The sequence below is a fragment of the Vipera ursinii genome (assembly GCF_947247035.1).
Source record: "Vipera ursinii genome assembly, chromosome: 8".
Lineage (NCBI taxonomy): Eukaryota > Metazoa > Chordata > Lepidosauria > Squamata > Viperidae > Vipera > Vipera ursinii.
The window spans coordinates 19,700,210-19,717,598 of NC_139519.1; the positions used below are offsets into that span (position 1 = coordinate 19,700,210).

The 17,389-nt window shown below is 42.9% G+C and overlaps 1 protein-coding gene across 1 annotated transcript in view; it reads left to right on the top strand.

The window, feature by feature from the left end:
* Positions 1-14,015, top strand: part of ST14 (ST14 transmembrane serine protease matriptase) — a 37,048-nt gene extending 23,033 nt beyond the window's left edge. The window contains exons 7-20 of the mRNA XM_083368423.1: positions 187-222; positions 1,874-2,111; positions 2,371-2,510; positions 3,238-3,335; positions 4,264-4,373; positions 5,464-5,594; positions 5,776-5,880; positions 6,077-6,184; positions 7,177-7,290; positions 8,488-8,610; positions 9,242-9,428; positions 11,017-11,291; positions 12,242-12,378; positions 13,093-14,015. Of these exons, the coding sequence (XP_083224549.1) occupies positions 187-222; positions 1,874-2,111; positions 2,371-2,510; positions 3,238-3,335; positions 4,264-4,373; positions 5,464-5,594; positions 5,776-5,880; positions 6,077-6,184; positions 7,177-7,290; positions 8,488-8,610; positions 9,242-9,428; positions 11,017-11,291; positions 12,242-12,378; positions 13,093-13,254 (1,964 nt within the window). The 3' untranslated portion in view covers positions 13,255-14,015. The remainder of the gene's footprint in view (positions 1-186; positions 223-1,873; positions 2,112-2,370; positions 2,511-3,237; positions 3,336-4,263; positions 4,374-5,463; positions 5,595-5,775; positions 5,881-6,076; positions 6,185-7,176; positions 7,291-8,487; positions 8,611-9,241; positions 9,429-11,016; positions 11,292-12,241; positions 12,379-13,092) is intronic.
* The last annotated feature ends 3,374 nt before the right edge of the window (positions 14,016-17,389 follow it).

A 17,389-nucleotide genomic window follows, 5' to 3' on the forward strand; every position in this document is an offset into this window, starting at 1 on the left:
AAAGTCCCACAATCAGGATATTGTTTGCACTTAGTCCATTTCTGTGGAAAGCTTTGGCTGTATTTTGCCCAAAATAATTGTGTTGGTAGTTTCCCTTTTATAAATTCAGGTTGTCTGCGATTGCCCTACGTTGATGGTGCAAAATTAAATTTCTCATTATAAAAATTTTGGTGTTTTAACTTGCAGCTACTGATGAGGATATCATTAAAGCAGCCCGAAACAGTAAGTAAAATTTGATTTGTGTTTTGTTGTTGTTTTTAGTTGCAATAAAAATAAATTATGGGATATTTGAATAATTGGAGATTGTTATGGTTTGGGGGTAAATTGGAATATTGATATCGGTAGGAAAAAGCATATTGAAGCTGCAATCCTATCATCACTTATGTGGGATAAAGGCTCTTGAATTCAGTTGGACATAGAACACAGAACAACAGAGTTGGAAGCGAGTTGGACTAGATGACCTCCAAGTCCCTTCCAACTCCCAAGGGACTAGGAGGTCATCTAGTCCAACTCCCTGCTCTAGCAGGAGACCACATATATTTCAGAGAAGTAGCTGTCCAGTCTCTTCTTGAAAGCCTCCAGTGATGGGGCACCCACAGCTTGTGAAGGCAAGTTGTTCCACTGATTGATTGTTCTCACCTTTGGGAAATTTCTCCTTAGTTCTAGGTTGCTTTTCTCCTTGATTAGTTTCCAACTGCTGAGTAGACAAGCATTCAAAAAGTTATTACAAAACCTGAACGAAAGCATTGCGACTAGAACCAAAACGGATGCAAAAGTAATAAGGTGGAAGAATAACTTAAAATACTTTCTTGAAACTGGACACGTTAGAAGCAAGACAATGTTGATTGAAACTATTCACCCCACCCCTCATGGCTAACGAGGGACTGTCAGGCAGACTTCCATTTTCTCTTTGCTTCTCAAATGGTGTTTCCCAATGTATTTACATTGGATTTTGATCAAGACTTAGACATCTCTGCTACCTGCAGTTCAACAAAAAGTGCAGTGTTCGTGCTGTCCCCTTTTTCTTTCATTTTCTGGCCTGGTTCTTAGCAAACAAAACATATGCCTCTATGTCCTCAACAGGTTAGGAGAATGTGTACGCCCTTCCTTTTGTAAGATCTTTGTTGCTCAAACTGTTGTCAAGATTTGACAGCCATATAAATTAAATGTGACATTATAATCTCTCAGAGAAATGTACAGTTCTTCACCAAACAGCATGAATTTTTGCCTAGGCAGGCCTTAAAAATCACTCGGAGGACGCATTCCTTGCTCTGTTTATTTGTTATTAACTACTCAGTAATTGCACCATTTGGGGTGATGTACAAATTCATGAAAAGTCACCACTGAAAAGCTGTTGGACTGTATTAAAGCATTCAAAGTAATGACTCGACAAGGTAAAGTGTTGCAACGGTAAGGTGATAAAGAGGAAATGGTAACATAGAGGACAGTAAAAGAAAATTTTACAAATGTGATACGGTTTTTTTTTTTAAAAAAGAGTGGTAAACTAAACTGTCTTAACCTGGTAGCACAATTTATTCAGAATGTGTTGGAGCCGGGTTGGCACAGTGGTTAGAATGCAGTATTGCAGGCTAACTCTGCCCACAGTCTGGAGTTTGATCCTGACCGGCTCAAGGTTGACTCAGCTTTCCATCCTTCCGAGGTCGGTAAAATGAAGGTCCAGATTGTTGGGGGCAAATATGCTGACTCTGAAAACGTATATACGTCTAAGTGCTATTGCTAAGTGTTACGGTCCACCTCTTACATCTTTTGGAGCCTTCCAGTTTTAATTTGCCCATCTGAATTCTTTTACTGAATCAGAGATGCCTTCTTGCCGTTCCCTTGAAACCTTTCTCTTCTGGTGTTGTTTCTCTAGGCAGCTGCAAGTATGCGTTGCATGCCAAAGAAGGGAAAGTGACCAGCTTTACCACGCCAGGATTCCCAAACAGCCCTTACCCATCCAACACGCGCTGCATCTGGGCACTGAGAGCTGATGCCAACGCGGTCATTAGCTTGACCTTCACTACATTTGACGTTGAGTCTTGCGACCAAGGAGAGGACTTTGTCAAGGTGTATAACACCTTGAGCCCAGTGGAAGAACGCTCGTTGGTGAAGTAAGTACACTGGCTACAACATGACATGCGCTCATGGGAGGAAATACAGATGGGCTGCTGAGGGCCTAATTAGCAGGAGACTGAGATAGACCTGACTCCAGGTTTTCATGGCATCTTCTGGCTTGCACTGATACCTACAATGATGGTGAAAGAGGTTTCCAAATATGCATTGCTTAGTCACTAATTTTTTCTCCTTCTCCCTCCCTCCGTCCCTTCTCCCTCCCTTCTCCTTTGTCCCTTCTCCCTCCCTTTCTTGCAGGCTATGTGGGAGCTTTGACTTTTCATACAACCTAACTTTCATCTCCTCTCAAAACGTCCTCCTGGTGATGCTAAGTACAGATGCAAAAGGAAGATATCCTGGGTTCAAAGCAGAATTCTTCCAGATGCCAAAGATGACATGTAAGAAAAAAGCTGTTCTTTCTATTTTGGGGTGATAAAAAGAAGCTCATGGGTTGGCAGGATGTGTGGCCTGGCAACGAGTTCAGTACTACCACATCCCTCCTTTTTCCTGACAGTTTTCTCCTTGAGAGAAAAGGAAGAAGAGACGAGAGAGGTATAGGCCAGAAGTCCAAGAAAAAAAGGATGATCTTAGCCACTTTTGAGTCTGGCTACACTTTAGCCACATTTCCTTCAAGGAATAGTGGGCATTCCCCGTTATTGTATTCATTATTAAGTCATTCATGCAGAAAAAAACTGTCCACTCCCAATTAAGTAAATGATTCAGTCTAGTAGAAGATAAAGATGAGTGAAAAATGAGTAGGCTAGAGAGGGAGAAAGTCTTGATAATAAGGCACCATGGGCACGGTTTTTCCCCTCACTCAGTTGTTGTTGTGATAAATAACACTCTACTCCCCCCCTCCACACACACACTTCCGAATACACTAATGATGCTTCCTAATGAGAAGTGGGCTGAAATTGCATGGGATTGAGCTGATGGTCAGGTGTGTGCAGGTAACCATAATTGGTCTCCTGGGATATATCCATGCTTTTGAATCAGGCCATTAACAGTTGACATCCTCTTATTAATGATGGCTGTTCTGCACAAATGCCTCTTTTCCAGCCACCAACAAGGTTCATAAGATTTTGTTTTCTCCCTCCACACCATTTCCCCCCCCCCCAATTGTAGCTTGCGGTGGTGTTTTGAAGGGTATATCAGGGAAGTTCACCACTCCTTATTATCCAGCCCACTACCCTCCAGATTTGGATTGTGTATGGAATATAGAGGTAAGAATTTCAAAGTACTAATTCTGTTTTTCTTTGGGGGCGTACAGCATAGACTAGGGGACAGCACTTCTAACCGGCAGATCTGGCTAATTATCAAGGTGCTCAGAGTAAAAAGAGCTTCTCTGTGATCTATTCTTAAATGTCTGAAAAGGGAAAATCATGTCAACCATGAGGGTGTAGCGGAAAACCAAAGCTTTCTTTTTTATTGTTACTATTTTAATGAATGCATTTCTAACCCTCAAGTTGATTTTCTGTGACTTTTTAAAAGAAGTCATGATAGTGAAGCAAGGGGACCACTCATGGTGCACTAATCCAAAATGTGGTTCATTGGGTTTGGATTTAATATAATTTGTGAACTGATCCCCACTGGCTTATTCCACAAACATGACTAAACTAAACCATGATTTAATGCAGCAGGTGATCCTAACTAAGTTCTGTGTGGATCCACATTCAACCTCTGGATTTATTTACTGCATCTATAACCCACTCTTCCTTTTGAAGATTAATATAGTTCAGTTGGTGGCATCCCCTAATTTGTTATTGTACCTTGAAGCAATGTAGTGACCAGTTCATAGTCATGCAATTAGTTGACCACTACCTTGTCCAACCCCTAAATCATTGTCCTATAGTGACTCTGTGGCATAATGATTGCATGAATTCAGTGTTTCTCTGCTCACACAGAAATATCATTCAGCTCAGATTCTATTTTTAGATTTCACACGTTTGTTCTTTATGATGAAGAAGGCACTCCAGGGTGATCCAGATTACTAGATTTCTTGGTATGTTCTGTTAGGCAACAGAGTTATTTAAAATGTTCCTAGTTGTATTTTAAGAAAATGTTGGAAAAGGCAACTAGCGTGGGAGTGATATCAATGTTCATTCCTTTTTTCCTCTGCCCACCCCTGCCAACTTTAAATCTCATTCTCAGGTGCCTGAGAACAAAAATGTAAAGATACGCTTCAATGAATTCTACCTTGAGGATCCTGGTGACTCCTCCGACTCCTGCCGCAAAGATTATGTGGAAATCAACGGTGTCAGGTAAGAGCCAGGCATTTGTAAACCCGTATTACCAGTTCTTGTGTAGCTGTTATGACTGGGCAAGAGAGAAAAATGTCTTATCCACTTAGGGCAGGGGTAGGCAACCTTGACTCGTTTATGACTCGTGGACTTCAACTCCCAGAATTTCTGAGCCAGCTATGCTGAGGGGAAAGGGAGAGGTTTCCAAGCTGAGCCATGCTGGCTCAGGAATTCTGGGAGTTGAAGTCCACGAGTCATAAAAGAGCCAAGGTTGCCTACCCCTGATTTAGGGCCTTTAAGGCATTCCCTTGCCATCTTTTAGGATGGAAATATCATAAATGAAAGGTCCTTGCTGATTAAAAAAAATCCCTATTACTCTCAGATGAGGGTGAAGGTTCATTCACCGAGCTTGTGGGTTGGTTTCCAAAACATTTCGTTACCAGGCTAGGTAACATCTTCAGCGGAGTTTAGGGAATGTCAGCGTTTTTCTGTTTATAAGGGCTTCAGGTGTGGGTGCGTCGAGTGAGGGTCTTGGTATGGGTCAGGTGGTGGGTCAGGTGTGAGTCATCAGTGTGAGGCTTGTGATGGGGAGGTTACATCAGGTCAGGGTCATTGGGAGGTGAATTGGTGGTGGGACTGGGGGCTTGCGCAGGAAGGTTGAGGGTGTTGTCTCTGGTTGGCTGTGTGGTTGATTTGGATTCTGAGGGGTTCGTAGTCTGGTTGCGGGTCGATGTGTCTGTGAATGGAATTGCGTGTGGAGGGCCAGGCTTCAATGAACTCATGAGCGCAGCGGGTGGTAGTGTGGCCTATGATTTTAGCATTGCTTCAATTGAACTGGTGTGGTTTGGTGCCAGTGTGGGTAGCGATTAAGGATTTGGGATCCGTGGCACTCTACTGCCATGGATCCTGGTTTTAAATTGACGTGATGACCTGACTAACTTTGTATATTGCATAACGGAAAGAATTAGAAGACCTTGTCATTTTAGTGTGTGTGTGTGTGTGTGTGTGTGTGTGTGTCCATGTGTGATCTCATGTATTTATGTGTGCATCTCATCATGAATGAATAAATGAATGGCCTGTGGTTGATTTTTATCTTCTTGTGGTCCTTTAGGTACTGTCAGCCCAGCAAGGGATTTGTGGTAATGAGTAAAACCAACAAAATTACAGTTCATTTCCACTCAGATGATTCACACGTGGACAGTGGCTTTTCGGCAGAGTATTTGTCCTTTAACTCCAATGACCGTAAGTGGAGATGTCAAATGTGAGATTAGTTAGGGAGATAGGTGGTCGGATGGGGCACCTTCTCAGTTAGGAAAGACTGGAACATTGAGGCAGCAGGAAACTTCGATGCTTTCACCTATGTACGATATTCATATATTTATTTGTTTTCTCTCCCCCCACCCTCCTCTTTGTTGAGTTGTAGCTTGCCCAGGGCAATTCACCTGCAAAAGTGGCCGTTGTGTCAGCAAAGAAAGGCGCTGTGATGGGTGGTTTGACTGCCCAGATGCCAGTGATGAGAAAAACTGCAGTAGGTTCCCCTTTTTAGCTCCGTTTGGGGGTGCGGAGGATGCTCACAAGGCTTCTTTACTTTTTCAGTGGGCTGCATCGCCCACAGGGTCCAAAGCGGTTGGAGGACTTTCCATAACTGCATGACAGATGGTCTTCTCCTTCTCCTTCTCCTTCTCCTTCTCCTTCTCCTTCTCCTTCTCCTTCTCCTTCTTCAGATTGCACTGAGAACCAATTCCGATGCCATAATAAGTGGTGCAAGCCAAAGTACTGGCTTTGTGACACGGTGGATGACTGTGGGGACAACAGCGACGAACTGCAGTGTGGTGAGTCATTTTCATGAGGTGGAGAAATTTAGAACGTGAAGAACTGAGTTCACACCTTGGACTGCTCTTAGTGGGAACTAGGAGTTCAAACCTCTTAGTTGTCCAGCCAGGGTTTCTTAACTAAACCACAATTGCACAGTGTGTTAAATCACAAACTGGGTTTATACAGTCTAAAAAGCTTAAAGCTGGAAAGAGCGGAGGAAAGATGGAATGGCCTTGAGGGACAGAAGGAAGAACCGTTGCCATGGTGATGGTAACACCAAGGATAATTGGGTCTCCGTGAAAATGTAAAAATTAGACTTTAAACCTCACAAACTAAACTCATTTTTCACCTTGGGTGAGTTCCTCCCCATTTTCCAAGCTCAGCTAATGTCTTATCTTGACCTTAGTTGGGAAGGAAGCTATAATGCATTTTATTTTATCTTTTTGTTTTATTTTATATTTTATTTTATTTTATTATTTTATTATTTATTTTAATGTTTTACGTTATAACTGGATGAGTTTTGTGGTTTCAAAAATGATTTTATACGTCTTTTCATTTTTTGATTGGGAGCTGCCACAACTGGCTGAAGGATGGCCAGCTATATAAATGTTTTATATAAACATAGTAAAATGGTCAGGTGAAATAAGGCATAATCCAGGACAGAAACGTAACCTAAGGAAACGTCTCAGACAAGACTCTCCCAGGTTCTCACAAAGATTGAGGGAAAGAGCGAGGATATGCATTCAGACCTGCCAGATAAATACGACAGCTTTATAATAATAAGACTGACCTTCATTACATTGGATTTCTAGCTTAACCTAACTTGAAGGGCTGACGACAAACTCTGTTTTCTCTTAGTAGGGTGGTTGGGACCCTTTATGTGTGATGGGCCTTTTGAAGGAGTCTTGCCAAAATCAGCTCCAGTGTGGAAGCAGACCTACCATGACAGATAGTGGGAATGACTTCTTCTCTAGCAATGGAAACTTGCAATGTCTCTCTTCTTTCTCAGAATGTCCTCCGGATAGCTTCAAGTGCAGGAGTGGTGATTGCATCCCAGCGCAGCAGAAATGCGACGGAAAAGCTGACTGCAAAGACGGCAGCGACGAGGGGGAGTGCAGCTCCGGTAAAGGCTGTAAGAGTAGTGATAAAGTCTTACTAAGGGAGGGGGAAGCTGGGAAAATTGTGGTTTCTAAGCAGTGAAGGTAGATGTTGTCTTGTCCATTGTGGTCAAGTCTTGGGGAGCAGTGGAGATGGGGGTAACTGAGGTCCACAGGTTGTGTTCATACCGCCGCTTTCCTTGTGAAGAAGGGGTTGAACCCATTCAGAAATGGATCAAGAAGGCATTTTAATCCCTAACATACCTGCTATTTTTTTTCATCTAACCTTCTTTTCTGTTTCTGGATATAAAGATGAAGTCCTAGGAGTAATAGGTTATCCCTACAAACTCGGTTTGTCCCTAATTTCCCCAGCATTCAGGAGTGGGACATTGGCAGAGGGAAACAAATTGAATAAGCTTTCTTCAACTTTGTGAAAGCATCAACCCTGCTCATTGGGTCATCACTTTTCTTTCAACATGTTAATTAAAAAACAATAACATTAACTCCAAGAATGTTTGAAGACGTCCACAAGTCTTAAAGTTGCCAAGTTTGGAGACCCCCTCCTCTAAGCCTTTCAAAACTGCCCATTCTCAATTTGACCTAATTTGAACTAATCATTGTAATTGATTAGTTCTTCAAGGCTAGCACATCAACATTGCCTGTTCTTTTTCTCTGAAGCTTCTGAACACCATTGCCGTGTTGATCCCTGTTTCCAAACCAAGCTGACACATTTTTACACCTTTTCATATGAACTCCGTTCAATCACCATGGAACCCTTAATTAACCTCATTTCTGTAGCTGTAGTTTCCATTCCCTACTGCGTAATTCTTTTTAATGACTTTTAATAATAGGATTCTGGCATAGTTTGTATTTGAAAACTATGTGGGTTTTTTTGGAATTCTCAAGGAAGGTTTATGAGCCACCTGACCAAAAAATATGTATGTTCTGGAGGGTATTGTGTAATTTTTCTTTAAAAATTACCCTCATGGAAGTAGACATGCTGAGAGCAGTCAGAAAAATGGTGTGTTCTATTTCCTAGAAAGAAAGTAGCCAAGTTCTCCATGGTGTTGCAATGCTGTAGAAAAGATTCAAATATTTCCAGGCTCCATTTTACGTTGGGTGATGCTGCCTGGGCTCTTGGAGCAAACACAATTGTCCCCATCATTGCCTGGTGTCCTCCTCTTCTGACATTACATTTTTTTCCCTCTCTGCTTCACTCAAAGTGGCCACCGTTTCCTGTCAAGCATATACATACAAATGCCGCAACAATCAGTGTGTGAGCAAAAGGAATCCAGAATGTGATGGAACGGAAGACTGTAGCGACAAATCAGACGAAGATAATTGCAGTGAGTTCTGATCATAGCGATATGAGAAAGTGGATAAATTCACATATGTAGCAGTCTTTGAAAATTAAGCTAGCTTGTGTTGAAAGGGTTGGAAACTTAGAAACCATTGACTATTATTGTTATTATTGTTGTTGTTGCTGCTGCTGCTGTTGTTATGGTTTGCATTTGGTGGTTTTTAGTTGAGTAAGCAGGACAATTTACTTGGGCCTAGATGGCCCTATTTGTTCTTTCTGACCTACCTAGAGATCAAGACTACATGACTATAAATATTATAGCATTAGTCTTGATGTGTCTGGGGATATTACAAGCAGTGTTGTTGGGCATAACCATCATTGTCAGCCAGAGGTTCTTATTTTGCCATTATGTGGAGAGATTGGGGGTTACTTCCATTCCAATATCTTCCAAATATTTTTCACAATCCTTAATGCAGAGAAGAATGGATGAAAATGAAGTTCAGCTCTTGCCACGAGGTTAAAAAGGGTGTCAGAATATTGGGAAATACTTTTCCCCTGCCAAAAGATTGTGGGAAATCTTTGCATGATGGCCAGGCATCTGCCTGAACTGAGGAGACCAATTGACTGAACCTTTTTTTGGGGTGTGTGTGTGTGTGTCTGAAATCTGTTCTTTTTAGACTGTGGCCTCCGTGCGTATAGCAAGCAGTCCCGGATTGTGGGTGGAATGGATTCAGATTTGGGCGAATGGCCCTGGCAGGTCAGCCTGCATGTCAAGGGCGAGGGTCACGTCTGTGGGGCTTCCTTGATATCCAACAAATGGCTGGTCACGGCTGCTCATTGCTTTGTTGAAAAGAACTACATCAGGTAGGTAGAGATTTTTATCATGTTTCAGAAGTTATTATTATTATTTTTTTAATTGATCTGTTTGGGGATGTTACAAGCAGTGTTGACGGGCAAAATGGTCATTGTTAACCAGAGGTGCTTATTTTGGCCTTATGTGGAAAGATTGGGGCAGGGGGTCTTCAAACTTGGCCACTTTAAGACTTGTGCACTTCAACTCCCAGAATTCCTCAGCCAGCCAGGAATTCTGGGAGTTGAAGTCCACAAGTCTTAAAGTGGTCAAGTTTGAAGACCCCTGGACTGGAGGTGACTTCCATTCCAACATCTTCCAAATATTTTTGGAATTTTTAAAGTAAAGAAAGCAAAAGAGCCGGGGGGGGGGGCGCTCGCCTTGTCTGGGGTAAGATGTTCCATAGGGTAGGGATAACAGCTGAGAAGGCCCTCCCCAAGATCCCACCATCCTGACTGGGGGAATTCTAGGAGTTGAAGTCCACAAGTCTTAAAGTTGCCAAGTTTGGAGAGCCTTGCTTTTGACCAGTGGGATACACAGCATGCCCTCTCTGCTTGACTGGTTGATGGAATTGGGATGGGATGGTTGGTGAAGATCCTTCTCCCACGCCATGAATCCTATTTTGGTATGAGAAAGTAGAAGACAATATTGGCTTTCTTATCAGAGTCAAGACAGTAAGATAAGATAAGCAGTCATCATCCAATCCTTGCTGAATTTCTTGTGATCTCCAGATCCATGTACTATCCAAGCCCCGAGCTTTCAAACCTTATGCAGGTAGTCCTCAGCTTATGACCGCAACTGAGGCCAAAATTTCCATTGCTAAACAAGACAGTTTGTTAGGTGAGGCTTGCCCCATTTGATTTTTCTTGCTGCAGTTGTTAAGTGAATCACTGCAGTGTAACCGGGTTGTTAAGTGACTCTGGCTTCCCCCCCCATTGACTTGTCAGAAGTCGTAAAAGGGGGAATCACGTGACTCCGGGATGCTGCAGCTGTCACAAGTACATGCCAGTTGCCAAGCATCCCTGTTTGGATCACGTGACCAAGGGGATGCTGCAACAGTTGTAAGTGTGAAAACAGGTCATAGGTTTTCCAGTGCTGTTGTAACTTCAGACTAAACAAGTGGTTGCAAGTCAAAAGTATTGAAAAATGTTCTTGTTGGTCATCCCAAAGATGCTTTTTCATGGGGCAGCCGGTCTTGTTTTTTCTTTGAAGACATTTCGCATCTCATCCAAAAAGCTTCTTCAGCTGGGACTGGATGGTGGGGGATGGAAGGATCATCTAGTCAGAGCTGAAGAAGCTTCTTGGATGAGAAGCGAAATGTCTTCAAAGAAAAAAAACCAAGGAAGTCCAGTTGCCTTGTGAAAAAGCATCTTTGGGACAACCATGACCTGGATGATGGAGAATCTCCAAAGACCAGGGGTGGGAAACCTTGGCTCTTTTATGACTTGTGGACTTCAACTCCCAGAATTCCTGACTGGCTGGCTCAGGAATTCTGGGAGTTGAAGTCCACAAGTCATAAAAGAGCCAAGGTTTCCCAACCCTGCCATAGATGTTCTTGCTAGTGTCACCCTTGCTAACCAAGATACATTGCTGTGCCTGCAGATATGCCGATCCCTCCCTATGGACAGCCTTCATGGGTCTTCTGAATCAGGAGGCCAGGTCAAATAACCACGTTCAGAAAAGGGCTATCAAGCAAATCATCAGCCATTCGCTCTTCAATGACTTCTCTTTCGACTATGACATTGCTGTGATGGAACTGGCCAGCCCCGTCACCTTTTCCAAAGAGATTATACCTATCTGTTTGCCTGATGCCACCCATGAATTCCCGGCAGGAAAAGCCATCTGGGTGACCGGGTGGGGAAGGACTCAAGAAATGGGTGAGTCAAAAAATGGGAAGATGAGAGTGTCTCCTTGGGGAAAAGGTTAGAGGACTTAGCACCAAGTCTGCAGCTTGTTTTGGACAAAAGTAAATGGGTAGGTGACTCCCATCTGAATTTTTTTTGTGGGTTGCCAAAATGCCGGAAGGTAATCATGGATGTGCTACTGGCACAGGTTGCAAAATATTGTCCCTCGATTCATGAACGTAGAATAATAGAGTTGGAAGGGGCCTTGGAGGTCTTCTAGTCCAACCCCCTGCTCAAGCAGGAGACCCTATACCAGGGGTAGGCAACCTCGGCTCCTTTATGACTCATGGACTTCAACTCCCAGAATTCTGGAAGTTGAAGTCCATGAGTCATAAAAGAGCCGAGGTTGCCTACCCCAGCCCTATACCATTTCAGACAAATGGTTGTCCAGTCTTTTCTTGAAAGCCTCCAGTGATGGAGCACCCACAACTTCTAGTGGCAAGCTGTTCCACTGGTTAATTGTTCTCACCATTGGGAAATTTCTGCTTACTTCTAGGTTACTTCTCTGCTTGGTTAGTTTCCATCCATTGTTTCAATGGGGGCTACGCAAAATAAATCAACATTCTAAAACTTGTTGAAGACCCCTTTTGTTTTCACACATAATATTGTTTCTCCAAGTGCCTAGAGTCCTGTCACAGGTGGTCCTCGACTTACAGTCACAGTTAGGATTTGGAATTTCCATGGCTAAGCAATGCAGTCATTAAATGAATAGTGCGCAAGTTGATGACCTTTTTTTTCCTACAGTTGTTAAGCGAATTTGGGGTTTCCTCGTTGATTTTGCTTCTCAGAAGCTGACTTAGGAGGTCCCAAATGGTGATCCTCTGATCCTGTGATGCTGCAACTGTTGTAAATACATGCCAGTTTGCCAATTTGAATTATGTGACTTCCCTAAATCTCACCTAAACCGTTTCGATTTTTGGCAGGTCTTGGTGCCAGTATTTTGCAGAAGGCAGAAATCCGGGTGATCAATCAGACCATGTGTGACTCCCTGCTGGCCAATCAACTCACAGCACAAATGATGTGCGTAGGAGTCCTGACTGGAGGAGTTGATGCTTGCCAGGTGAGAAACTTTGCAATTTCTTCTAAAGACACAAAGAACTTCAAGAACCTTTAGATGTTGCTCAATGGCAATTAGTAAGCAGCTCCAGCCAGTCCATCTGCATGGCAGAGAGTTGTTTAGCAGCATTTGGAGGTCCTTCACCATAACTGTAGATCAGGGGTCCCCAACCTCCTGTCGGTGGACCAGTACCAGGCTGCAGCATGCCAGCAACCGGTTCACACAAATGAGCAAGGCCCCAACTGCGGGATGTAGGCAGCACACAAAACCAGGCACCCTCCGGTCCATGGAAAAACCTCTCTCCATGGAACTGGTCCCCGGTGCCCAAAAGACTGGGGACCTCTGTTGTAGATACTTGGCAACAGAGGAGGCACTGAACATAGAACATAGGCTGCGCTCAGCCCACATCACTCTGCTCCATCTTCTTTTATTGTTTATCTCCCTCTAGAACAGGGGTGTCCAACCTTGGGCAACTTTAAGACCTGTGGACTTCAGCTCCCGGACTTCCCCAGCCAGCCATGCGGGCTTGAGAATTCTGGGAGTCGAAGTCCACAAGACCTAAGGTTGGCAAGGTAAGACACTCCCGCTCTGGAAGGTCCAACATATACAAGGATTGATCCAAATCCTGGCAACTCCTTAGACAACTCCTTGAAGTATGAAATGAGGGAAAGGAGCACCAGAGATTCTGTTCTTAACTGCTTCCTCATTTCCTTTTAGGGAGATTCCGGAGGACCACTTGTCAGTGTGGAAGCTAACAATAGGATGTTCCTGGCTGGTGTAGTCAGCTGGGGAGATGGTTGCGCTCGCCGGAACAAGCCAGGAGTCTACACCCGCGTCACCAAGTTACGAACATGGATCAAAGAGAAAACAGGGGTGTAGGTAGTTTCTGCCACTAGGATTGTTCACACATCTGTCCCCTCGCCCAGGTCGGTGAAGCTGGCCATCGAAGAAGACTTTCCCACATGATGTGAAGGGAACCCTGTCTTAGAACGTTCACTCCTTCTCTCCTTTTGTTCTCGTTCTTCTGGGTCTGGGTGGGGAAGGTTGGTTTGATAACAGATGACCCATCTGGATGAATGGTACGTGGACCATTGGCCACCTTGGGAGCCCTTCAACTGCTTCTTTCCTTGCTTCTGTCTCCTGAGATCACCGCGGTGTCTTCATTTAAACACGAACTGATTTTTGACCCACCTGGAGCTCCATCACAGATCTGACAGGTGTGCAAGGGAAGGTTGGAACCAATTTGAGATAGGATTATACCGGATTGTCTTTTCCCAAGCGCTAAACAAATGGCACTGGGAAGAACAGAAGACTAAAGCTGCCTGTTTAGAAAACAAATTGCAGGTCTCTGGGCTTGGTGCCCTGTTATTTTCTGTTGTGTCCAACACAGTGCCATCTGCGATTATCCTATGGCCCATGACGTTTCCCCTAAAATTCCTCTTTAAGAGTAAGGTTGCTATCTTTGCTATCCCAGTGTGCAAAGCCCTGGAACTCTTACGGAAAGGGAATTACGACAAATTTCCAGATTTGCTACCTGGATTGATTTAGGGCTATAATATCACTGCAAAATTTGGTTGACCACTAGAGGGGAGCAGAGAGATACAAAAAGCTGTCTTTTGCTCCTAGCCCAGGGGTAGGCAACCTCGGCTCTTTTATGACTCGTGGACTTCAACTCCCAGAATTCCTGAGTCAGCTCAGGAATTCTGGGAGTTGAAGTCCACGAGTCATAAAAGAGCCGAGGTTGCCTACCCCTGTCCTAGCCAGTGATACTCTGAATATTTATTTGCAGCAGAGGTAAGGCAGCAGTTTCTTTGATTAAATAACTTCTTCTTCTTTCATCCCCACCCCTCCCATCCCCCTGAGTGAACTTCACAATATCGGCGCAGAATTGTCTATAAAATACAACCTTGTCAAACTGACGAGGTGAGCACTGAAAATCCTATTTGGTCTGCAACGTAAGAAGCATCATCCTTGCCGGTTTTGAAAGGGAACATTTCCTGTCTCTTGACTTCACCTCCTTTTTATAAGATGACAATCAAAGATGCAAAGACCTAGGGAAGAAAAACAGGAGGAGGGGCAGCCAGGAAATCCCCCCCCTCTGAATTTTTTCTTTCCCATCCTCATTTGTTTCTTACATCTCACACGCTAGCATAATTTAGATTGAGATCCCTCCTTGATATATTTTTCGAAACCATATTCCTGTCCATTTGAGTCACTGGGATAAAAGTTCTGACTTTAGCTTCCTTTGTAGGGAGAAACAAGCTCTACAACAAGCTCTGACTATTAGTTTGCTCTACAAATCTCCAAAATGCCTTTCAGGATAAAAACTGACAATCAGGGAGTAGCGTTTTGTTCTTCTGTATCTGCGTGTAAAAATCCAGTTGAAATATTTGGGACTTGCAATCCACTAGCCTTTTCCTTGCATAAAAAAACCCCAAACAAAGAGTTGATTCTGGTCTTTTCCAACAGTGAAAATTAAGATGCTTTCCATCAGGGTTGGAATATGATGGATGGAACCTGATTTCCATAAATGTGTTGGATTTCACCTCTCTTGTTTGCGTGAGTTTTGAAAAGCCCGTGCCTTGTATCTAAGTGGCACTTCATCTCCCAAGCCATCCTTCCAACAAGACCCTCAGAAGCACCTCTTGGTTCTTGTACAATGGTGCAAGTTTCAGATGTTCTTGAGACTTGGTCTCCTGAACTTCTGGGAAGACGTTCTGAGATTTGCAGACCCTTGGCATTCTTGCTCCAAGTCACCTTCCCCAAATCCTGACTTACCCAGAAGGTTTTAGGACCCCTTTCCCCACTTAGTGGCCCTCAGATTTCTTGAGCGCCAAAAATAAGCTGGCTGGGAATTGCAATGCCTAGTCATCAATGCCCATTAGAAAACCCATCTTGGAAAAACGTGGATAATGGAGCAGATATGTCTGAGATGCTGCACTTTTAATCCAGTTCCCTCTGCACTTTTTTACCTCATTAGAATGAGATAGATGTAGAGAGATCTAGAGAAAATAATTTTGTGTGTGCGTGCATGCGTGAATGTGTGTTTGTGTGGGTGGATGTTTTCCCTTTTCTGCCCCGTTTTGGGGCGGATTGGCATTACCACAATGTGCCTTAATGTACAGCCTTGTTTAATCTGTGGTACTCTACAACATTTCTTTCTTCTTAGGACCCCCCGAGATTCTTTATAGGTTGATGGTTAAAGGTAATGCTGGTTCTCCAATCTGGGGGTCCTGTGAAAGTCTTGTATTCACATTCCTCTTCTTCTTCCTAGCTATTGGCCAAGCTGGTTAGGTGTTCTGGGACTTGTAGTCCAGGCTTCTATCCTGTGGTGTCAAATGTTGGTTTGCTTTGGGGTTGCTGACTACACCAACAGGATTTGAGCCTTCCTTTGAGTAGAATAAGTGCCTCTGTGTAAGCCTTCGAGTGAAAGAAAGGATGACCGTGAGATTATTTAGGAAATAAACGCTAGTAAGTAGAGCTAGATGGATGGAGGAAGATCTTTTCTGCAAGCCAATGGACAAAACTGTTGTATTTCACTGTGTGATCTGTTATTTTTACAACTGTTGCTTTTACAACTGAAAGACAAGTAATAATGGGTTCTTTACTTAGTGTTGTTCTGTTCTTAGTGTAAAACTTAGTGTTGTTCTGCACCTCTGTGGGTCCAAAGTGTAGACAAGGGAAAATGACATATGTTCTTGAAGAAGTTGTTCCTCAGACATAGGACAAAAGTGGGAAGAAGTCTTTTTTGTTGTGTGTTTGTTTTAGGATCTTTGAATAGAAAGGGATATTTAACGATCTGGGAAATAGGACTGTGTCCAATTCTTTAAAGCACAAATATATAGAAAAGGACCAGTGCAGGCTTAACTGTTTTATTTCACATTAAAAGAAAGCTTTTCAAAATTGTTTGAAATTAATCAGCTCAATTTTACTTCTTAGTGTGTTTGTATATAGATATATATATATAAAGATTATATCTTTTTTTTAAAAAAAATGCTGTAAATAGCCTAAATACAAGAAAAACTATACCAAACATAATTCCTACCAATATTTCTACACCCCCCCTTTTTATTTTTTATTCAAAACCTGAATGAAGTGCAAATGTCTGGTGATTCTTAATCTGTTATTAAACTTGTTTTTTTAATGGGTGTTTCATTTTAATTAGTCATGTTCTGTGGGGTTGAAATATTTTCTTTTGGATGAAAATCTGTCCTGAGTAACATCTGGACTAATTCTCCTATAAGCAACAAGAGCCTCAAAACGGAGGGATAGCATCAATCACAAGAATTGACACAGGAAGTCATCAATTTAAGATCCCAGCTGAGCCCCCAATTTTTGTTGTTAAGTGAGTCAGTTGTTAAGTGATTTTTGCTCCATTTTACCATATTTCTTGCCAAAGTTGTTAAGTCAATCACTGCAGTTGTTTGTAACACGTTCAAGTGAATCTGGCTTCCCCATTGACTTCGCTTGTCAGAAGGTTACCAAAAGGTAATAATCACACCATCCTGGGACATAAATATGAATCTGTTGCCATGCGTGTGAATTTCGATCACGTGACCCCAGGGATGCTGCAACGGTCATAAGTGTGCAAAACAATCGTAAGACACTTTTTTCAGTACTGTTGTAACTTCAGTTATTAAACGAAATATTGTAAGTTGAGGACTATCTGTAATACCACTTTATACTCTACTAGTGAAGCCACATGGAATACAATTTTGGTCACTACAATACAAAGATGATGCTGAGACCCTGGAAATTGTGCAGAGAAGAACAACAAGGACGATGAAGGTCTGGAGCAGAATTCTAGAAGTTGAAGTCCACAAATCATAAAAGAGCCAAGGTTGCCTACCCCTGGTCTGGAGCAATGGATGCTTCGGCTGTGTGTGGGTTCAACTCTTCTGAAGCCAGTGTATTTCCTCCACACCCATTCCAAATAATGGGTTATATATCTTTCCTGTCTATTTAGCATCCTCCAGATCTACTTTCAGATTTACAAGAACATTCTACAGTTTCC